We start from the raw sequence: 23,563 nt of genomic DNA on the forward strand, positions 1-23,563 counted from the left end.
ATACTTAAGAGTCATATAAAAGAATTTTGGGATTTAGAGAATACCTGTCTTCTGGGGTAAAAAGTAATTATCCTGACAATTTTGATAAATCAAATTCTATTACTTTGAGGAACATTCTAAGTTCAAAGATGTGCTTCCATGCAAAACTTTTAGTAACAATAGGAGCTGGTGACTACTTCGAGGCAAACTTTGCAGAGTGGAAGGCTGTGCCTCTGCCTTCAGGGTTTTAACACGTTTGCTGGGTCCCATCGTTTCTTTCCATTTGACCTCTGGACGGAGCTGTGGGGTAGGCAAGGCGGTCTTACCCCGCCTTTTTGTAAGTGGTGACATTGAGGCTCAGTTGAAGGCCTGTTCCCCTCAGGGATTTGGTGGCAAAGCCAGGTCTCTAGACTCAACAGCCCCTTCTGCTGGGGCTCTCAGGGTGCAGCCTGGGCAGGTGAGGGCCTCGTGCTCAGCGGGCCCATGTTTGGTTCAGTGCTGTGCTGTCACCATCTTGAAATCCTCAGTACTTTTGAGCCAGGAGCCCTGCGTTTGCTTTCTGCACGGAGCCCTGCAAATCCTGTTGCCGGTCCTGCTCGCAGCTCCATGGACTCCCCTCTGGCCTCCACCCAGATCCCAGAAACGCCAGCACGTCTGGGACCAGATTCCTGCCCAGCTAGCTCCCTCCCTTGCCTCGGGGTCTGTGGGGTCTGTAGGCTCCAGGGTCCCAGGCCCTGACCAGGCCTTCGGTAAACACGGGCAGCTCCTTGTGCAGCTTCACCTCCTGCAGAAGAAATTAGTGCCCATCTCCATCAGTTCATCAAAGTCAAACTCCCCTAAAATGAGTTCAATTAAACCAAGAGGCTCTTGGGTTTTCTCAGATTCAATGTGATGAAACCCACTCAGAATACTGCATTCCTCTCTGCTCTTTAGCTGGGCCTCTTTGTCCAGTTCCCTGCCTCTGATGGTCTCTGGTTGTTGACTGAAAAGAAAGGAAAAAGAGAAAGAGGGAGGGAGGGGGGAAGGAGAAGGGGGGGGGACAGGCTAAAATGACGAAAACCCCCTCTTTCCTGACACTCCCAACTCCCAGAGATGTCTTCTAAGTCTTGAAGGCTTAAGAACATTGCAATTGGTAGAGAAGATCAGGTAAAATGTGGTCACTCCTGGCTACTAATCCTCAAGAACTGTGAGCAGCAGAGCGCAACAAAATGCCCCTGAAAGGGGAAGGGGTCGGCCCCGGGCTGCTGGCCGCGGCTGTTTGCTCTGGGGCCTGTCCTGGACCTGCCGGTCCGCATGGGCCCAGGACAGAGGCCCCGCATCCTATGAGGTGAACGGCGGTGCCAGGGGGAGCAGCCGGCTCTTTCCCCACACTGTCTCCCCCCGGCCACCTGGAAAGCCTATTTCCCTCGGCTGGTCCCCTAACCCTTCTCCTGCCTTAGGAGTCAAGCAGCCCCTCGCTCTTCTGGCTCCAAATTTGATTTTAGATGGAGTCTACTTCCTGAACGCTAACAGCCTCCGTCCTCCCCGGGTCCAGGGAACGCTGATGCACAGCCGGCATGTAACACCAGCGAGAAAAACCCACAAATCTGAGGAAACATTGAGACCTTTTTATTATGCATTCGGCGGTATTTCGTGAGTTTAGCACAATGCATGGAATTCTCGCCGAGATAGTCTTGCCACCGAGCCAAACAGTGAGTATGCATTTTAAAAATGTAATTCAAACTCCAAGGAACATGAGCTTGGGTTCAGAACACAATGTAAAATCTCTCTATGTAGAGCAGCTTCCTTTTGAACAGCCGCATAAAGCACTCGGAGGAGAGAAGAGCTTCACAATAAATAATTGCTTCTCTAGACTATCCGGGAGCCTGCCAGCACACCGTCCTCCATTTCCTGGGGATAGACATTCACCTTCACACCTGTCAGAACTTAGGGCGCTCAGAGAGAATTAACATCTGGTCAAGGCCAACACTGTCATTCATCACCCTAAACTCCCCCATGTCGAGACCTCAGCACACACCCCAATGCCAGTCTGCCGTGGAGGGGAAGCAGGTGGCCTGGCCCCCGGATGAGCTCACCCCCTATCACAGGCTCAGACGCAGTCACTTCAGCCTGGCTGGGACCACGCAGCTGAACAAGACCGGGGGGGGGGGGGCGGGGGGGACCTTGGGGAGTGAGGGGGGCACGTCACAATTCCTAGTTGTTCCCAATCATACAGATAAATAGGAATTTACATAATTTACAAATAGTTTGTGTTCGGGGCTTATTTTGAAGCCATTTCCTCAAGACCCACATTCATTCATGAAAGCAAATACGGGATTCACTTAACGGCCTTGACCCGGGGCAGCTCTTCCAGCAGCTTCCTGCAAACAAGTTCATGGCGCACACTGCTGCTCCTCCCGAGGCCGCACCTCCCAGCTAACCAGTCTCTCCTTGTCACAAACATCAAGGCTCCTGTTTTCTTTTCCTTCTTCATTTCCTTCTTCTTCTTCAAGCACAGCTGAACATGTCTGCCTAAGTCTTATAAGCCTCTAACTCCTCGAGTCCTGTGCAGCTAGGACTGCATCTACAGCAGCCCCTCCTGGGGCCGGCGCACAGCTACCACCCTGCTCTACATTGGGATCCAAGTGTGCGGCAGCAGCTACGAGATGGACATGTGTTTACCTGCGAAGGGTTACCTTGGAGTTACTGACTCGCCAAGAGGAGTCAAGTCGAAAGCTTTCCAATGTGCCAGACCTCTCCAAACCCTCTCCAGCAGGAAGGCCACGGAGGGTGCCGGCCCCGGGCACATCTGGGATCACTGTCCCCAGGAGGGAAACTGGGCTGTTGGATGGGGGATTCTTGGGGAAGGGTGTACTGTTTAGGTGAGGACCCTCTGGGTGGGTTTTCTCCCCCAGGCAGAACTCATTCTTTGTCCTCAAAGAGGCAGAAATGTGAACCATGGGGGGGCAGGAACTGAGGCTTCCTAACACAGGCTGGGCAGGCCTCCTGGGAGGGCTCCAGAGGCAGCAGGCAGAGTGGCAGGCGGAGGCAGGGCCCACGCCGGGCTAGCCTGTGATGGCGGAGGTCTAAAGACGGCTCTGTCTGTCTGTCCTGGACTTCAACCTATCTTGGAGAAAGGGGGCAAAAGAAAAAGGAAGAGTGTTACAGAAGGTCTCTTTACTGGCTAAAAAAAGGCAACTTCTCCCCACCCCAGGTCTAGCTGTTTCCCCGTTTTGAACCGATCCTCCTCGCCAGTGCTTCTCGGCAATTTCAGAGCCTGCCACACACGGAGGAAGGTGTGACTTTCACACCAGCAGGCACTGCTGCCAGCAGCTCTCCCAGCCTAGTTCCCTCTTTGATTAGCACAAGCGCAGGACAGCGCAGCCTCCCCTCTGACAATGTGAATCTGGGGATTACTAACTCAAGTTTTTGTTTTTTTTTAAATATATTTTATTGATTTTTTACAGAGAGGAAGAGAGAGGGATAGTTAGAAACATCAATGAGAGAGAAACATCCGATCAGCTGCCTCCTGCACACCCCCTACTGGGGATGTGCCCGCAACCAAGGTACATGCCCTTGACCAGAATCGAACCTGGGACTCTTGAGTCCACAGGCCGACGCTCTATCCACTGAGCCAAACCGGTTTCGGCTACTAACTCAAGTCTTACAAGAAAGCAGGGGCCCTGGTTTATAAGGAAAGACTTTTTCTGCCCCAGTGAAGCTTCTTCCAGGAGCTTTCCAGACCTTGGTGGATACCGTGCCACAAAGCAGCAAAGGCAAAGCCATGCTTTTCCTGTGCAGGGTCCTGTGTGTCCTTGAACACACCCACACATTCCTACCCCAGGACCTTTGCACTTATTGTTCCCTGCCTGAAATCCCCTCCCTCGCTCATCCCTCTGGTTCACCCCCTCTTTTCCTTCAGGTCTTCGTGCCAGTGCCCTTGTCTACACAACCCAAATGGCTACCTGCCCCCACACTTCCTCTCCCCGTCCTGGTCCCCGGGTCTCCTGCACGCATCTCACTCAGTACTTTACGTATTTGTTTGCCGTCTGCTTTCCCCACTATTTAAGCTCCATGAAGGCAGACTCTTTGCCTTGTTCCCTGCTGTGTCCCCAGCATCAAGAACAGTGCCCGGGGTGTCGCAGGTGCTCAACAATTCTTTGCTGAGCAAATGCGTGAGGGGATGTATAAATGATGCAATGGATGGATGGCTTTAATCACATCCCTCCCTTGCCAAGAGGAGTTTGGGTCTGGAGCGAGGAAGAGAAGAGAAGAAAGAATAAAGAGGCAAAACAGGACCAGCTGGGGCCTGACTCATGCTCCCCAGGGACCTCTCTCTGCTGCCTCGGCCCCCCGCCTCCCTCTCCACTTTCATTATGAATGCTGACAGATCCCTCTCTGGGCCACGAGGAGCGATCTGCCACCAATTTGGAAAGCCTCCTGGATACCGAGCATGGTTTAATCTCCCCTTGATCAGTCCCTGTAGGAACCCAAGCCACCTCCAGGCTGTTCCCAGGAACATGAATTACCACCCATTGCAGCCGTGTGGGTGGGTCATCTGGCAGATTGACACATACATCCAGTTTGGCTGCAGGAAACCCTGAGGATCTCAGATGAAAAAGACGAGGGGGTACAAAATATAATAAAATAAAAGGAATTTGGGGAACCACGTACTTCACCTCTATCCTGAGGCAGTGGCTGAAAAGTATGAAATGTTTTGTTTTGCCCAGCTGGCATGGCTCAGTGGCTGAGCATTGACCTATGAACCAGGAGGTCATGGTTTGATTCCCGATCAGGGCACATGCCCGGGTTGCGAGCTCCATCTCCAGTGTGGGGCATGCAGGAGGCAGCCGATCAATGATTCTCTCTCATCAGTGATGTTTCCATCTCTCTCCTCCTTTCCTCTCTAAAAGCAATATATATATAAATGTTTTGTTTGTGTTTTTCTGTGAGACCTTGGGTTGTGTGGGCCCGGGGAGATGGGCAAGGGCTCCGAGAGGCAGCGGTCGGCTTGCTTTGCCGGGTCCAGTGAGCTCCAGGGCTGGACATCACTGTGTTGATGCCACAAGGGATGCCAGGGGTCAGCTTCTAAGGTGCAGGGCAGGCTGGCCAGGGGCAGGGCAAGGAGTGGCTGTCCACAGCCCTGGCCTGCTCTGTCCCCAGAGACGACTTACCAAAGGCACCCTGCCTGCCTGATATGGGGCACCCCATGTGCAGTGAGGTTCCCACTGGCCGCCTCGCAGGCCAGATGCCACCCCCCCTCCATGTGCCCTCGAAGGTGCGACGCCTGGGAAAGCAGCGTCACCTCCTCGGATGCGGGCCTCTGTCCACCCCGCCGGCCAGCACTGCCTCTCCTTGGTCCAGTTCTTCTTCGGCCCCTGAGTTCCTGTGGGGAGAGAGCTGGTTTAATGAAGCCACCTGCATTTCCTTGTGGCTGGTTTTTCAGAGTCAAGTTATAACTTCCTCTTCCCAGCAGGCGGACCGCAGTCAGGGCACGCCCACCCCCTGCACTCCAGCCAGGTGACCCGGCCTCACCTGCCCCAGGACCACTGACACCTGGGAATGGTTCAACTAGACGGGGTGCCGTACCTGCTGACAGCCAGGGTTCCGGTGCAGAAACGCTCACAGGCGGGGTCGTGGCTCGCCGCACAAGCACAGCGCAGCGTCCACTTCGAGGGCTGTGGGCTCTGCGGAAACGGCGCTGTGGACCTCCTGCCGCGGGCGTGTCCTCGGTAGCTGGACAGTCCATAGGGCACAGTCTGTCTGCAAAGCACAGAGCAGTCCGGGTCCGGGTCCCGGCGGGACGCACGAGCCGTGCGGCCTGGCGATGTCCCGGGGCCCAGGGTCCACACCCGGCCCCTGCCCTTTGGGTCTGAGGATGCTTCTGAATGGACTGTTCACCCCTTATTACCGCTCAGCCCCCAGAAAGTGTGCTGGGGCCCCGGATGGAGAGGTGAGCAGGGCCAGGGAGCTAGAGGAGGACATCTCCACACCCTCCTGCAGCCAGGCTGGGGGGAGGGGCAGTAGGGGGGAGCAGATGCCTCGTGTTAGTTAGCACATGGACCCTTCGGTCTTTCCTAGTCACCGCCTTTGCTGGGTAGTTCTAGTTTCCTTCCCCACCCAAACCCCAGCACAGACCTTCCCATTGACCCGCATGCTGGGCCCAATGATCCCAAAGTGACACTTTCCTAACCCGCAGCCTGGCACCACCCGCCTGTCCTGGAATCTATCTATCTATCTATCTATCTATCTATCTATCTATCTATCATCTATCTATTTATTTATTCATCCATCCATCCATTCATTCATTCCTCACCCGAAGATTTTTCCATTGATTTTTAGAGAGAGTGGAAGAGAGAGGGAGAGACAGAGAAAAATATCGATGTGAGAGAAACACATTGATTGGTTGCCTCCTGCACGAGCCCCGACGAGGGTCCATGCCCTTGACCAGAATCGAACCCGGGACCCTTTGGTCTGCAGGCTGACGCTCTATCCACCGAGCCAAACCGGCTAGGGCTGTCCTCGAGTTTCTTCAGTGCCCACGCCAGCCTTGCAGCCGGCACTGACCGGACAACAACCATGCAAATATGGCCGTAGAGATGCATCCTGGCCTCGAACGTCGCTGCCTCAAGAGACAAACTTCAGAGGCCCCTTCGTGCCTGTGAGGGCGGCGATGACAGGACCCGCCTTGGGAAAAGGCCCAAGAAGAAAAAGCCTGAAACTGTTTACCAGTTTCGGTTACGGTTGGAGCGGGAGGAGGTACCCGTGCCATTCAGAACAATAAGGGTTAGACCGCGTACGCTCGAGCGAGCGCCTCCACCGTGTCCGCTGCAGGGCAGGCCGGGCTCAGGCAGCGCCGGGGGATGTTCAAAGGAGTCTGTGGGACTAAAGCTCACATACTGTCCCTTCTAGACCATGTCCCATACCCTTCGGGACTCATTAGGGCCATTGAACAAGATTCAGAGGATAAACTACCAATAAGGAGAGGAAACTTATGTGGCCAAAGTCACTTTTCCAATAAGTCTCAGTTTTCCTGCCAGTCCCCAACACGAACCGCCTTGGTTTCTGAGACCCCCCCAGAGTCTCACCAATCATCCACCTCAAAGGGGCATCTGACGTCCTCTCCCCACTGTCCAAGTCAAATCGAATTGAATTTACTTTAATTTGAAACACATGCCATGGAGCCTTGTTGGGATGGTGAGGCAAAGTGAGGGGTGGCCCATCGTGACCTGACGCCTGGACCCCACTTCCTCCCCGCTGGGCTAGGCTGCGGAGCGCCACCAAGTATTATCTGTCCCCCGTGGCGGCTTTCCCTCCGACCGAGGCTGGCCCAGCGCGGAGCAGTCTGAGCTCACCGGCTGGAGAAAGCAGGCGGGGTCCGGTCCTGTTCTGAGCGTCACCTTTGCAAGAAAAACACAATATTTTTCTTGAGGAATGGGAAATGGGGGGGGGGCGGGGGGGGCCAGACAATGCAGACACTGTTGTGAGGCAGGGTTTGGTTCGAGGTGCATTTTTCCAGTCATGGGGCCACATTAAATCTCCCGGTGCTGACATTAAGCCCAGTCCCCCTTTCCTGGTGAAAGTCACACACAAGGAAAAACAAAGCTCCCACTTTCCCATCGACAGCAAGACCTCTGTTCCGGAATTGCCCTCAGCCGATCATGCCTTTCCGTGTGTGGAGCGCCACAACCTCCTTGAAAACTCTGGGTGTTTCCGGTAAGAAGCGGGCAATGCGGTCTTTGTTAATAGAGAGACGCTAGGCGCTCTACCAGCCGCCAAGGGCAAAGAGCTAGCATGCAAAGGGTTAGGGCAGGACTCCGTCCTTTCCCACAGGGAGAGGCGGAACCTGCTCCCAGCACAGGTGTTTGATGTGTGCGCTCTGCTGGCCGACCTGGGACCCACCCTAATGGGAGTTCCAGTTCCATGGAGCCTGCCTCCCACAGGTACAAAACTGACTGGTTGTAAATCCATCTGATAAGCTCTTAAATAAGACTGTTGTCTCCTTGTACCTGAACAAATATGGCCCCAAAACGCCTAGCAAGATCAGTCTTGAATTTAGAGCTCCAAGGGTCCTTGGAGTTTGTGTTGAAAGATGGCAGACTAAGGAGATTCAGCACCTTCTCTTCATGCTGCTCCATCCCACCGCCAGGGGGCTCATCCACCCCCATGGGATGCACCCCAAGCTCCAGCTACCCCTCACCTTGCCAGCCGATGCCCCTTGGCCACTCTGTAGGCCTCGGGATATAACCCAGAGCCCTGTTCTGTCCCTGGGGGTCGAATCCTGGAGGTGGACCTGGGGATATTTGGGTAGGAGAATCCAGGATCCTGAATATGGGACATGGTCTAGAAGGGACAGTATGTGAGCTTTAGTCCCACAGACTCCTTGCAGGGGGGGTGCAGACATGGCCAGAGTAGGGGCAGAGGCAGCCCTCGAGCCCGTAGGGACCAGGGCAGGGTCATGCTCGACCAGCTCTAAGAGTGGATCGCCAGCTCCTCACAAGTAGGAGGCAGGTCTTCTTCTTTTGTATCTTCCATCAACTTAGCACCAGGTTGGACAAACGGAGGCCCCTGGTTGAGCAGCTGGTAACTAATTGTGAGATAATCTAGTCCAACAACTCAAGATTCTTTCCAACCTAAAATGTTCAATAACTACAAAATTCCACTACAAAGAACTCCAACATTAACCAAGCATTATATATATATAGGGAGGGAGGGAGGGAGGGAGGGAGGGAGGGAGGGAGAGAAATACCCAGTATCATTCTAAGTGTTTTTGAGATATAGAAAGGCATATGCATGTCTGTGCCTTCAGGAGTTCACATGCTACTGGAGCGTGAAAGCAGGTGAAGGAAACATTACAAGCCAGCACACACAGGTATGTGCAAGGTACACAGAGTGCAGAGAAAGGTTATCTGTTAACTCCATCATTATGTTGTAAAACACTTACATGATGGTCACTCCACCCTGTCCACAGTTTCCTGATCTACAAAAGGGTTGTGGGACACATTGGCTGAGACCTGTCACTGCGTGGGAAATACTTACCAGGAGTTACCAGTAAGGCAGTGTTAGCTACTCTTGTTGCTTATTGGTCTGTGAATTCAAGTCAGTTGCATCAGGCAGAAATATCCCCTCTGCCAAGCCTGCATTTGAGGTATGTGACTAAGCAGTAAAGAGAGGTAAGGGTAGCAAAGAACTGGAGAGCCATTTGGCACAGCGCTGCCATTCTTTGCCACCCTTCCTCTTGGCTGGCCCATCATCCCACACGGCCTGTCTGATAAGCACTTGTATTCAGTTGTCTGGCCGCTCTTTGGCGTTTGCTGGTTTTTGAACGGTGAATTGGAAAGACCTAATGGTGGAACCAGGAAAATGCAGTTAACACGGCTGAGAACCTTTGACTTTTTACTCTCTGCCCAATTGTTTTAGCCCAATTGGTTTGGAGAATGCAGTTCTTAATCAAGGTAGGCAGCTCTTCAATCTGTGAGTGTTTCGGTGATAACTCAGAGCTCCATACTAAAGACAAGCGGATGAGATGAACCCAGATGCTCTTAGACAAAACAAGACAGCCCTCCAGCACACTTGCAGATGCAATGTCTCCTGCGGTGTCTTTATGTGATAAATCGCCCCCCAACGTACATAGTCAGAACATTCGTTATTTGCTCGGTGATGGTGATGTCGGAGTCTTATTTATCACCGTGCTCCTTCTTCGCCACTTTTCCCCAAATGTCACATATAAACGTTATTAAATATTAACCTTCGAAATCTCCCGTATTCATTCTTTATCTGCCGCATCATACTGAAAACATTTTCTTTCTCCCTGCAAGAACTTTTTAAATAAGGGAAGCTGACTTCCTTTATTTTTTTAAGATTCTGTTTTTAAATTCAGTGCTGTCTTTTCATAAATGAATTAATGATCTCCATCTTTCTGATCAGAATTTTAAAGGAAAGATACCGATAGTCACAGAGGCAACACAAGGAGCTTCACTAGCCAAATTCCAAAGTCTCAGGGAAGTCATCAAACTGTCACTCCCTCAAAAACCCACTTTTCAGCCTCATACTGAATGGCATTCAACAAGTCACTGCCAAGTGTCTTTTGATAAGCAGGCCCTGGCTAGACTCTGAGTGAATATCTGAGAACAAGACAGACAAGTGGCCTTGTACACACAAAGTCTTTGTTTTGTTATCTTCACCTGAGGATGATTCTTTTCTATTGGTTTTTAGAGGGAGTGGAAGGGAAGGAGGGAGGGGAAGAGAGAGAGAGAGAGAGAGAGAGAGAGAGATCAATGTGAGAGAGACACATGGATTGGTTGCCTCCTGCATGCACCCCAACCTGAGCTGGGGATCAAACATGCAACTCAGGTATGTGCCCTTGACTGGGACTTGAACCTGTGACCCTTTGGTCCTTGTGCCAATGCTCTAACCACTGAACAACCGGGCAGGGCCACACAGTCTTAAATTAGTACAGAGGTCAGTAAATTGGCATTTTTATGGGCTTCATTCAATTGGCAGAGGGGTTCTTCAATCTGAAAATTTCACATGAACATCCCAACTTCTAGCTTCAATTGATTGACTTGAAGTTATGCTAACACCAACCCCCCACTCCAACATGTGGCAATCATCTGGAACTCTATCACTCCATTTTTTCCCCAGTCCCCACCACTCCCAGTAGCTTTACACTTGTCCTTCTTTGCTCACTTTTGTGTCTGGCCCTCATGGACATCTGAGTTTTCAATCCCTCGTCTAGTGGGATGTCCCGTAAAGCAAAGCCAGACAGTCATATGACACAGTGACAAAATGAGCACTTGGTACTATTTGTAAAAATAGAGTTGTTTTCAATTTTAAAAACTCCAAGTTCTCCTCAACATATAGAACATTTTTACATCACACGCAGAGTGTCAAGGTGACCAATACCTCCTTCAGTCACTTTTCCTCCTGAAAAGGGGAAGTAAAGGCAGCCTTTCCTTTGGGTCCAGGGGACATATTGCCCAGGAGGAAGGATGCTGTGGGCCGGTAGTCCTGTGGCCTGTTTTCTGGTGGCAGAGAGGCAGGCAGGCAGGAGGCAGCTACAGCTGCTGGGCACCAGCGGTCATTACCGCTTCTCACCAATCCCCAGAGTAACAACTTCCAGACTCCAGTGCACTTTCTAACTACACCTGAATTTCAGGTTTTATTAAATTCCTTCCTTGGCAGGCACCCCTTACCTGCTCTTTGAGCTTAGCAATATCTTCCTGGGCAAGGAGGTATGGATTGCCTTCGTTTGCTATCATTTAACCTTAACCAGAAAGAACAGCTGGCTAAGAATTTTGTTCTAAAGTAAGACAAGACAGAGTCACTATCGGAAGTGGCTGAACAGTCAGCAGCCTATAGAAGCATCCATTCCCTTCAACCAGCATCTAGTGGGCTTAGTTGCATGGAGACAGGACAACACAAGCTCCGAGATAGGAGTCCCATCTCAAAGGACTTAAAAGCCCAGGATTCTTTACAGCCTGGGGCCGACTTTGGTTGTTTCTGTCACAACCTCTTCTCTTCTCTTTGTCATCAGGAATTACCCCTCCATTTTGTGTGAGGTCTTGGTGAGACTGTCAATCATTGTGCCTAACCTTTGCCTGCCTGAAAACTCACCAGGTGACCCTTTTGGGGCAATTGGACCCTCTCTCTCCCAAGACGAGTGAGTAGAGAGCAACTCAAGATCAGAAAGTACTCAGTGCTGTTCAGTTGCATCCCTGGACCCCCCAGTCCTGTCCTGGTACCTCTCCCTTCTGAGCCTGGGGCTGCTTCTCCGCCCATCTGTGGGTGACAGGCATCTTTCCAACAACTTCTTTTAAGCTGTGTTAGCTGGACCAGGTTTCTGTTGCTTGTGACCAGTGACCTCTAGCTGGCCTGAAACTCACTTTCTTGAGATTGATGCAACCAGCATCTCTTAGGTTTAATAGCAAAACCCAGGCTCTCCCCAGGTGCCAGGGACAAGAAGAGATTTCCTTCATTGCAACAAAACACACACACAACGTGGTTCAGAATCAGAACAAAGCTCAGCACCCTCAGCTGGCTGGAGTCCTTCCTTCCCAGGTGTGCCCACTGTGAAATGTTTGGTTTGGATCGGGCTGCCTTTTACGCAGGTGGAAGCAAGCATACTACCCGGCCCCCAACACTTGGTTGACCATCGAAGTCTTATTCTCCAGCAAATGTGTTTATTGTCCACTCATCAGAGGCTGTGGAAGTCTGCTGGGGCTAGGCCTCATGCCAGACAGCCATTCGGCACCCTTCCAGCCACCAGGAAAGGAAAGCAGGCCGGCACACACAGCTCCTCCGTGACCTCGCTTCACAAACAGACAACACACATGCTCACTCTCTGCTTCTGAATAACATAACCCAAGCTTTCTGCCCACAGACACTACAGAGTGAACTGGCCATTTGTAGCTTTACTTCCATTGCAGAAAATTCTAGAATTTTTAGGTTGGAAGACCTCAAGGCAGACTACTCATCCAACCCCCACTCAGCCCTTGAAAAAGCCAAAAATATCGGAAAATATCAAAATAGTGAACAATGTGCTGTGAGTTAGTGGTTAACTTTTTTAAGGATCCCCCCAAAACAAACAAACAAAAAACAACCAACAACAACTTTTGGGTTTATGCTGGACTTAACTGTTTGGGAATTTTACCGGAATCATATCCATGTTCAAAGTGGGCACTGACCCCCACCAACAGACCCAGAACAGGGGTCATTTCTGTACCTGTACCGCAGGGGTGGCTTCCTTCTTGTCCCCAGGATGGACACAGCTGGACCCTGTCCACCCAGAATCACAGACCATTTCTACCTTGTTCACCTCTGCATCCAGGACAGCTGGTGGAGGGAGGAAAGGGAAGGGAAGGAAGGAAGAATGGAAGGAAAGGAGGGAGGGAGGAAAAGGAAAGGAAGAAAGGAAGGGAAAAAGGGGCGAGGGAGGGAAGGAAGGAGGGGATGAAGGGAGAGGAAGGGAGAAAAAGGGAAGGAAGGATGGGAAGAAGGAAGGAATGAGGTCTGAATTACCCATGACTTCTAGGCCACGCCCAATCTCCCAAGTTATAGAATTCTTGGTTCATTTATTGGCGTTCCACTATTGCTGTCCTCACCTGGCCCATCTTCGAGGGTTTTCCTGGAGAGAATACGGTCTCTAGGTTAAGCGAAGCAGAGGAGCTGTGTCTTTTTGACACCCCTCAGGCCACATCAGGGCCTGGAGTAACAGTTTGCACAGACAAGTGAGGCATCAGAGGCAAAACCAGAGGCTTCACCAGGCCCGCAGACCCAGGTTTCTGGTCCAAATGGAAGACCAGCTCCCTGAGAGTCCCTGGGTGAGCGTCTTCCGACGGGCTGGAGGGATGAAAGGGCTGGATCCCTGGAAAGGACGTCCAGCTCCAAACTCTCAAAGGCCCTCACTGTCACTTAAGCATCCTCCACAACAGCGCCACCACGGAGCTGGCCCCGCCCTTCCTCCCCTCAATAAAGCCATAACCGAGTGTGGGGTGTCTGTCCCCGTCAAGATGAGAGGTCCCCAGGACCCCCACAACTGTATTTAGAAAGCTTCCATCTCCTGTTACCATATAGCTGAGCTGAACAATAACCCCAAAGCCACAGACTGCATCATCCATCGCTCACCGGGACACAGACACAGTCTTCCCGAATGCGGGGCACACACACGGAGGGACGGTTAATGGAAGCATAGAGGTCGAAGGAAAAACCCTTCTGAGTTTGTTGTGCAGTGTGGGACTTTGAAGTGTTACAGATCAAAAAAAATTTAAAGCCACAAACTGCTCTGATCCCTGGGGAAATGACAATGTCTACAGAACCCTCCAGATTAGCTGGGGTCCCTCCCGCTGGTACAACCCAAATGTGTCCCCCGAGTCAGGCTGGAGTTCCACCCCCAGGCCCAGTGACCCTGAGGAATTCCAGGTCCAGTGTAGGCATGAGACGGCACGTCTGTCTGGCACGGCCTCATTATAACTTTATGCAAAGCTGCAGACAGATGGGGCCCGAAATAGTTCCCAGCCGTGGAAACAGACGGGGTAAAAGAAGGAGCAGGTATTGTTTGTAAGGCGGGGGTGTTTGCAGAGGGGTTTTTCAAAAACGCACACATCCCTTTCAGTAATGCACAGGAAGCGTGAGCCGACACCCTTGCTCATTTCCAGGCGATTCCCCTGAAGATACGAGTCCTAGGAACACTCGCAACCAAGGGTGACACAGACACTCACTGTCCTCCCAGGGGAATAGCTCGCGGTTGGTGTCACGTCCTTTTGGTAGCTGAGCCAGTGGTCATCTGTCTCCAACTAAGACTTGAGTCCCTGACGAGACACACGCTTTAGCTCCAAACAAGAGCCAGGACCGGGATTAGGGTGGGGCGGCTAAGGGAAGCCGGGAAAGCGCAGATGCTGCCGCTATGAAAAATGTTGATATTTTATCTATCATGAAAGTTCTGCACTAATTTTGATTTTTTCTTCTAATCAATACAGTAACTTTTATTTCTTTGCGGCTGACTTTTTGGCATCTTCTTAGTTTGCTCCTGAGAGAGAGCGAGAGAGAGTCCCTCGCCTCACCCTGTTCTCAACCCCGCAAGAAACCCATGGAAAGCAGAGCTGTAAAACTCCCGAAAAGGCACGCACACGCCGCCTGCTCCCTGGCTCGCTTCTGACCTGCAGCAGAGCTGCTCACGCTGCCCAGGCGAGGGCGAGGCTGTCCATTGTGGCCGTTGGTGCCATCGCTGAGACAGAACCCGGCCCCCACGGCACCGGCCTCCGCACCTTCCTCCTGAAATGGATGTTTCCGCTTTTGAAATGACTGGCCAGGGCCCAGGGCCCCGCCGCCCTGCTCGAGAGCTCCTGTTCATCCAGGCCGCTGCTGCGTCGGCCCCGAGGCCAGCAAAGCCCGAGGTCTGGGCCTCCGGGCCTCCCACGGCCGAGTTCTCCAAGAGCTCTTGGCAACTGGACACCCCATCCTGCTTGTCCATTCCGGGGCGCTTCATAGATGAGCAGGAGCTGGCAGCACCCCAGGCACTGTCTGGGCCAGCCGCTCATCCAGATTGCAGCCACTACCTGGATTTAGTTTCTAAAATAAAATTGGATCCTATTCAAAATAGTGAGAAAGTGTGTGTGCCTGCGTGTCTGTGTGTGTGTGTGCGCCTCATTTTAAAGAACTCCATTTGCATACGAAGCATGACACAGAAGGACAGCAGGTCATTGCCTCGTATGAAGCAGCCTCCGGTGCTCAGAAGCTGAGCGGTGGTTCCCGGGCACCTGCAGGAGGGAGGGGCCGCTCCAGGCTCCGGGATGCGCTGAGGTGCTCCTGTCCAGTGCAGGACCCAGAGCCAGAGGGATAACCCGCACAGACCCGCACAGCCGCAGGGATAACCTGCACAGCCGCGGGGCCTCCTCCAGGAAAGCACTGTTTGCCTCCCTGGGTCCTTTGTTTTAAATTCTTGCAGGAATAAACCCACCAGAGATGCCACAGCCTTTCATCTGCCTCCAGATTTAAGTCCAAGTTCTGAGCTGCACGTCCCTTTCATCTCACAGAAATCTAAATTGCCCTCTGGGGTCACGCAGGGTCACAACCTCTTTGTACCACGTTTTCTGAGTGCAAATGAAACAGCTCAGCCTCGAGCCACTCTTTCTTATCGAGCAGGGATCAGCTACCTTTCAACTAAGCCTGGCTTCGCACCTGCACAGCCCCTCACCTACTGAGACACCTCTGGGGCAGAAAAGGGGGCTTTCAGGCTGAGTGACCCCAGCAGAAAGGTCATGGTGTGAGCGGACCTCCGTAGCAAACTCTGAAATGTAGCCCCAAGGCCCTCACATTTTAAAGACAGGTTTTGCCACAAAATGTTCTAAGAGATATACTACTCGAACTCAAAATCAGGATCTAAATATGTACTAGATTTCCAAGGAGGAGACAGAAACGAAGGAATGGGAGGGAAAAACGTATAAAATAAAACCACCATCAGTCAGGCATGAGTTCAAGATCATTCTCAGCCTGGCCGGCATCATCTTCTCTTACGCATCCTTATTTATTTATCATTTTTCACAAACAGATGCCCATAGTATTCCGTGGGACCGCTTCCTGGTGGCCCACACTTCAGGTCCTGGGCAGTGCTGGTGACCCTGGAAACGAGGGCCTCAGGGCCATGAGGTCCTCAGTCAGCATATCACAAGGCATCACGTTTGCTCTGCTGGACTAGCCAGCTGGGAGCATAAGAATGCAGACAGACCCGACCAAGATCTCAGTGCAAGGCTTTAGCAAAAGGGCTCTCAACAGGTCATTCAAATTTGCCTGCAATGCCAGACCCCAGTCACTGCCCGCCTCCCCATTAGCAGGGGGAACCCAGGCCCGTGGCTTCAGAGAACACCAGGTCTCCTTCCACAAACACTCCAGTATGTCCCCAGGTGAGCAGGAAGCAACAGAAAACAAGGAAGGAGGGACACACAGGGTGGGACCAGATCTCAGCGAGCCCGGAACAACCTTTGGCCACCAGCATCCCTATCAAGCTGCTTATCAGTTCAGCAGCCTGGCACGCCTTTCCCAGGCTCTGTATGCAAATCGGATGCTAACAGGCCTCCCACTGAGCCCTCTAGGAGGCTGGGCAAGACCATGGTTGGATGGTCCAAGGAGGCCAACCTCAGTGGTACTTGAGAAAGAACTTTCTACTCACTGGCGTCCTCCAACCAGAGTGGGATCTGGCAGGCTGGCCCCGGGCCCGGCACAGAGGTTGTATAGTCATATCTTCCAGGTGCTGAGTGCTCACTACATTCCAGACACTGTCTGAGCCTGTCCCAGGGACTTTCTCATGCCATCCTCACGCACCTTTCCTCGTAGGCATCACAGTCAACGTCGACGCTGCCACCATCACCATCTGCATTGCCGTGATTATCACGACGGCCAGAAACACTGTCCCTCTGATATCTCCAGCAACAGTATCCTGTCCTGGCTCACCGTGGGGTGACTGTTACTGGGTCCCTGAAATCACACAGTGGGTGCACGGCTGACCTCATGTCAGCAGGAGGCTGGGGTTCCAGGTCCTTCCATTCCACCGGGATGGCCTACAGTTTGGAAGGTCCCTTCTTGGGAACATGTTGACACACTTCTTAGACAACACAGGGGCACAGGTGAATCTGTTGAATTGTTACTTATTACGATTATTCTTTTTTACTCTACTTCTTTGGGAAGAAAAAGACCCCCAAACGAAGGCCATTCCTGTTGGGCTGAGTCAGCATGGCAGGCTTTGGAGCAGCTGAGGTGGCCTATCCTAGAGCCCAACTGGTGTCTGCACCCCCCAGGGGCTGCAGCGAGAGGGTAGCACCCCCAGGCCACGTGTGAGTCAGAGCTCCGGGGGCTGGGGCCTCCCCTGAGGGTCTGTGCATCCCCAGTTGTCCAGCACAGTCATGACTTATACCACTCTGCTCTGCTCTTTTTATAAATTCATTCCTACTCGCCTGCCCATGTGGCTTGGAGCTTTGAAAACCCCAGTCACTGTTGTAGCATTGCGATGCTCCCCTCATTGTGTCCTAGGAGGGATTAACAGATGGCAGGTCCCCTCCATTCTTGGGAACAAAGTGGGGAGGAACACAGTGGATCCTGCTGGGTGTCCTGAAGCTCCATCAGCCATTCGATGGGCTAGCTCCACTCTCCAGCTGGGTGAGTGGCCAAGGAAAGTCATGAAAATCAGACCATCTCAGCTGCCTCCAACAGGGACAAGAAGGGCAGATGCCGGACAACCTGGGTTCCTCTTTGGGGGCCACGGACCTTCTGAAGGATACGATGGAAGCTAGGCGCACCATCACTGGGAAAATCCCTACTCCCACACCGGTCCGCAGGGAGGTGCGGGCGTGTGGGGAGCATCCATGCCCCTGGAGCAAGAAGCCTTATTTCTGGGAGAAAGCCGTGCACACCAGAAACTCAGCGACAGCAAAGCCAGGGAAGCACCAGCAGGACTTGGCCGGAGCTCTCGTGTGGGCCGCGTGCTGGCGGAGAGGGCTGACCCAGTGAGGTCCGGAAGAGCTGAGTGTGTGGGAAAACCTGGGAGAACCAGAGAACCTCGGATCTTACACCCAGAAGATAGTCAGGGAGTAACGGGTCTCTCAGGCCTGAACCGGACGTCAGCTCTCCACACAAGATGCAGAGCAGATCTCAGCACAAACCCCAGCATCCTCCTGCTAAGTAGGCGTTTAGGTCCTTAACTGTGGCGTGGAGGACTACACTCACAGCAAGCCTGCACCCCTGCAGACTTCCTTCCTGAATAAAGGAGATGGCTGATCCATCTCTGCTGCCAACTGAATGAGCGGTAAGAGGAAAGACAGCCAAAGCTGAGAATCACAAGTTCAAGACTCTTACTTAAGCATGAGGATCAAGATGCTCTGGGTTCTTGGAGCAGCCAGAAGCTGGGACAGGGAGGAAATCACACCCTGGAGGAGTTCTGAGACACCAGGAGGGTCTGATAAAGAAGAGGGGGTGGCAGCCAAGAGTGAGACGTGGGGCTGTGATGGCAGAGGCCTGGAGAAGACCTCGCTGTGTCACTGCTGCTCCTTCAGTGTGACTGAGTGACTTTTCCGATTCATTTCTCCAAACCCACGTTCCCTGTCCCTACAGCCCGTTTCCACACATTGCAACTCGTCAGATAATTTAAGGCAGAGTGGGGAGCATCCGGACCACCGGCCACACAAGGCCCTGAAATCACTTGGTCTGGGCCTGCCAGAGCATAGGGGTGAGTTCATTAAATCTTTGGCCAAATCGAGCAGGCTAATTTTTAAGTTGATAATTTTGTATGGCCCTCGAATGATAGTCATAAATACCCAAATGGCCCTTGGCAGGAAAAAGGTTCCCATCCCGGGTTTAAAGATAACAAATGGACCGATCTACATATCGAGGAATAGTTTGGGGAAGGAAGGAAGAATAAAGGAGGGAGGGAGGAAAGCAGGAAAGAAAGAAAGGAGGAAAAGAGAAAGACCATCTGGAAAAATCTTCCTTATAAAGATAATTTTGCTGATCTAACTTCAAACTGCTCAAGTCTGGCTATTGTCATTTTTGTTACTCGAGTAGTTCACGGGACGGATGCCCAAACACCGTATTTAATCCCTCTCCTAGTGTTTAAAACGGGCCGGGTCAGGGGAGAGGAAGGTGTAAATCACACTGCGAGGGAAAGTCAGCACGTTGGCTGTCCTGGGGAAAGTCAGAGATCCAGGCTTCGCCTCAGCATGCAAGCCACTCGAAACGAAGGGCCAGGGTTCCCACAGAGGGCAGGGGGTGGCCGAGCCTCCGATGCATGTCAGCAATCAGCTGGGGGCTTGGGAACAGACAGAGGACCCATGTGGTCTCCGAATTCTCTCCTCCTCCCTCCTGCTCCCCTTTACCCCAGGCCCCCTGCCCCTAACTCAGGGGGCTTCCTTCTTTCTCCTTCTAGATGAATCCACAGCTTGGGATACTTGCCAAGGCAAGACTCAGCCCCTCGGTTGACTGCCCTGAGTGCTGGGTTCTGAGACGCTCATTTGGTCAGATCGCAATGCCAGGAGGATCAGAAGCATGGCAAGTGTCAGGGCGATGGGGCTATAAGAAAAGGTGACCCTGACCACTCTCCGAGGGCAGAAGGCAATCGATGGCAGCCTGGTCTAGGAGCCCCTCAAAGGGAAGCTAACAGGGTGGCTGCCATCCTCCCTGCTGCGGACTGCCTGTGTGTAGGAGCCTGAGCACACGCAGCCCGGCAAGCCCATTCAGCATCAGGAAGGGCTATGTGACTTGCGGGGCCCAGGATGAAATGCAAGCATGGACCCTCTGGTTCAGAAAGAATTAAGAAGTTCAAGACGACAACAAGAGAGCATCAAACCGAGGGTGGATCCTTCTGTGCCCCGGAACCTGTGCCTGAGCCCAGGTGCTGGGTGAGCTGCCCTGTCTGCCATTCTGGCATAACGGGTGACTTCCATGTCTATCCCAGATGCCGTGAGAGGGCTCGCTGTAAAGCCGCCTGGTTTGAAAGACAGCCGATCCCTGGGCTCACCCTGCTCTGCACTTCTTTCTCCAGGAGTCCACGGAGCAAGGTGGCAAGTAAGCCCATTCGAGGTGTCGCCCGGTTGCTCAGAGGTGAATTGGCTTGGGATGGAGGAAACCGTGCTGCCTTTCGGCCCAGGGTTCCCGTTCACAGCAGCTACTAGAAGAAGCCCTAGCAGGGTGCTGGGAGTCCTGAGAGATCCCAAGACCACGCAGGGTATGAAACGCACCAGATTTAAGAGACCAGGAAGGCAAGGCCCAGCCCTCTCCGCTGCAGGACGAAGCTTCAGCTCTTGCTGGGTCTCCTGCCAGCCCAGTCCCGTCTGTAGGTCAGGGTGTGACCCGCATCCCCTGGGAGGGCCTGGCCCGGGAGAAACCAGGTCCTCTGCCCTGAGGGAGCGAGCGGGAAGCCAGCATCCCCTCCCAGCAGAGCACTGCCCATGGCCTGGGCGAGGGTCCGCTTCACGGAGGGCAGACCCAGGACCCAGAGAGTCCTTCGGGCCTGGAGGGGAGCAGGGAGGCAGTCTGCAGCAGTGGGTGCAGTGGGCCCCAGGAGGCAGCCCGTGGGAGGGCCCCTCCGCCCTCCACCCCTAAGAGGAAAGGAACCTGGGGAATCTCACCCTGAACGGCAGGTTCCACAGGCCCTGCCAACCCTGCCAACACCCTCCACCCCTCAGCCCCCCACCCCTCACTCCCCTCCCCCAGTTCCCTGTTCCCTGAGGACAGGCTGCTCTCAAGGAATGTGAAACTCCTTGGAGCCCAACAGGGTCAGGAGGGGGGATGGCCCCGCAGCCCCTGGGGCAGGAGATACTTTCGGGGCTTCCTCGCCTCAGAGGGACTTCTCAGGTATCCAATCCCTCTGGCTGGCTCATGTCACTGGGAGGGGGCTCCCCTCCCACTGGAGCAGAAACTCTGGGGTTGGGTTTCTCCCGGGCCAGGCCCTCCCAGGGGATGCGGGTCACACCCTGACCCACAGATGGGACTGGGCTGGCAGGAGACCCAGCAAGAGTCTCTGGGCTGACGGGGCCGGGGTGGGACCAGGTCCTCTGGGATGTGAAGCTGTGGCTTGGCACAGGAAAGCCCCCCTTACCCCCGCAGGCACGTCGCCACCCCCAGGGCTCACTCACTCAGGGGTGTTGATCCAGATGATGTCCAGGTGGCAATAGTAGACGCACTCCTTGTCCTTGTAGGTGAAACACGTGCAGCGTCTGGCTCGGCGGCGTGCAGGGCCCCCCTTGGCCACCTGCTCCCCAAACCAACCTGGTCCCTGCTCCCGCCCAGGGCTCCGGGGACTTGGGCCCTGCGCTGCAGTCCTGGCCACAGTCTCGATGCCCCCCTCCGATCTGGCTGCAGGCTGGGCGCCAGGCACCAATCCTGAAAGAGGCAGATTGAGGGGCCCCTGAGCTCCTGCGAGTGATGCCCCCCTGCCTCCGCTTCCAAAATCCTGGCTGGGGAAGACCCCCAAATTGTCTGCAAAGTTTGCAAGCTAGTTGCACTTTCCAGAAAGTCTCCAAGCAATGCCAAATGTTCTGAAAAGTTTGCAAACTATGTGCCCAGTTTCCGAAAAGTTCTCAAACTATGTGTGTACTCCAGCTTGCAAGCTATTTTCACTTTCTGCAAAGTCTGCAAGCTATTTGCACCCACTGGAAACTTGCAAGCATTTTGCACGCTTTCTCAAAACTTTGCAATCATTTTGCAGTTTCTGAAGGGATTGCAAACTGTTTGAAAAGTTCCAATTTAATGAAAAACTGGTGGAGGCGGATCAGGCCACCGGTCTCCAGTCTGTGCATGGGCTACATGCAACCTCCAGAGCCCCTGGGGTAGTCTGTGCTCCCGCTTCTGCCCCCAACCTCCCCCCAGGAGCTTCCAGGGATGGCGAGCCCAGGCAAAAGGCTGCTCCCCGCAATGCACCCTTCCCCGCGCCCCCCAGCCCCAGCGTCCTTTTGTGTGCGCTCGCGCCAGAAGAGGCGCCCCGCCCCGCCCCGCTTTTACCTGCAGCGGAGGTCACTGTGAGCCCGAAGAGTAGCCACAGCTCCAGCTCCATGAACCCCGATCAGGCGCGGGAGCACCGGGCCTGGAGGACGCACTCCTGTGGCCCCAGAAGGGCTCTCGGGCCTCACCCTCCAGCTGTGGGGTTTGAGGAGGGCCTCTCACTTGCTGGTCCCCGCTCCCACCAGGAGCTGGCTGCAGCGGTCACAAACTTCAGAGCACGCTGCCCATCCCTGCGCAGGGCGGCCGGCTGTGGGCTCAGGCTTTTCTGGCTCCCGCACCACCCCCTCGCCTCCCCGCCCCCCAGAGGGCTGGAGCTGCGCGCGGGGCCTTTGAACCCGGGCGCTCCGGGGGTCTCCTAGCGCTGAGGAAGCGCCGAGCACAGCAGCCCCGCAGCGCACCCAGCCCGGCAAGGGATGGGGGCGGTGCGCAGGCGGGTGCAGTGGGGTGTGGGCCGGGACAGCTGCTGGGAGGCCACGCGAACACACACACACACACTCACACACAGACACACAGACACGGGCACACACTCGCATTCACACTGCCTCTGCTCGCTGCTCTGCTGCCCCAGGACTTGCAGCTCCCACCCCGAAGGAATAGGCAAGACAGAAGGGTGCGCAGAAAGGCCGCTATCGTTCACCGCAGGGGCTAAGGGAAAGCGACTTGTCTCACTGTCACCTAATGACACCTTACCGTCCTTGCACAAGGCCTGCCTGCCAAGGCCCTGGCCGTACTTTACACTCGTGACTCAGGGCACTGGCTTGTCTCCCTGCCTCTCCCAGGAGCTCAGAGCCAGTGGGTGTGGGCACTGGCTGGGAGCAAAGTCAACCAGGCAGGGTTAGCGGTCCAGGGTGGCCTGGACTTGCTTATGGACCCTGCACAGAGGGGTGGCTTCGGAGAGGGGCAAGTCCCCTCCTTCGGAGTCCTGTGCTGGCTGCTCTCTCAGCCCACCCGGGACCTGTCTTCGGCATGAAGCGTGCCCAGAACAGGAGGGCTGGTCTATTTTGTTCTTTACCAAGGCCTTCTGTGCTGAGACCTGTCCCTGGGCACGCAGCAAGTAGTCACGAAAGATTTGTGGGTGAATGGATGAATGAATGCTTCCCATGGATGAGGCCCTGGATGCTGACTCCTGAGGACACCAAGAAGCCCTTAGAGTCCCTCCTTAGCAGCGTTCCCTGACCAGAGGGAAGGACCATAAGGAGGGGCAGCGCTCCCAATGTCATCGGGCAGTTCCCTCCCCGCCACTGCCTACCCTATCTGCTTGGATTGGATTGGAGGGGGCCTCCCGGGGGAACCCAGGACACAGCAGGGAGTCACGGGCCACGGGGAGGAAGAGAAGCAGGTCTGAGGCCCTGCAGTTGCTCGTCCTGTCTCAGGCCATTTTCGACTCCAAACATGTCTGAAATCCTTTGACACTCCTCCCATAAAATGTGGTGTTGAATACCACCCCCATCCTCTTTAGCTTGAATGACCCACTTCTAAACAACAGTGCAACGAAAGTGATAAGAATGACTTCTGGGCGAATGTCATAAAAGGTGCTACAGTTTTCACCTGGCTCTCTCTCTTGGGACATTTGTCCTCTGGATTCAGCCACCATGCTGGGAGGAAGCTCAAACAAGCCTGC

General features: G+C 53.9%; 1 protein-coding gene across 1 annotated transcript; it reads right to left on the minus strand.

Moving 5' to 3' along the window:
- Positions 1 to 2,149: 2,149 nt before the first annotated feature.
- EDN3 (endothelin 3) lies at positions 2,150 to 22,306 on the minus strand. Its single transcript, XM_008160526.3, has 5 exons — positions 21,943 to 22,306; positions 21,078 to 21,324; positions 5,548 to 5,721; positions 5,264 to 5,344; positions 2,150 to 3,081 (listed from the first exon to the last, which is right to left on the minus strand). The coding sequence occupies exons 1-5, from the start codon at positions 21,992 to 21,994 to the stop codon at positions 3,045 to 3,047; spliced, it is 591 nt and encodes a 196-aa protein (XP_008158748.2). The 5' UTR covers positions 21,995 to 22,306; the 3' UTR covers positions 2,150 to 3,044.
- Positions 22,307 to 23,563: the final 1,257 nt, after the last annotated feature.

Source organism: Eptesicus fuscus, chromosome 12 (genome assembly GCF_027574615.1).
Source record: "Eptesicus fuscus isolate TK198812 chromosome 12, DD_ASM_mEF_20220401, whole genome shotgun sequence".
Taxonomy (NCBI): Eukaryota; Metazoa; Chordata; class Mammalia; order Chiroptera; family Vespertilionidae; genus Eptesicus; species Eptesicus fuscus.

What these genes read in the sequence shown, in the direction of transcription:
- EDN3 (XM_008160526.3), bottom strand. Translation starts at nt 21,994, where the DNA reads ATGGAGCTGGAGCTGTGGCTACTCTTCGGGCTCACAGTGACCTCCGCT. An exon ending in CACAGTGACCTCCGCTGCAG is followed by an intron (nt 21,325 to 21,942) that starts GTAAAAGCGGGG and finishes TGCCTCTTTCAG; the next exon opens with GATTGGTGCCTGGCGCCCAG. An exon ending in GGAACCCTGGCTGTCAGCAG is followed by an intron (nt 5,345 to 5,547) that starts GTACGGCACCCC and finishes CTCTCCCCACAG; the next exon opens with GAACTCAGGGGCCGAAGAAG.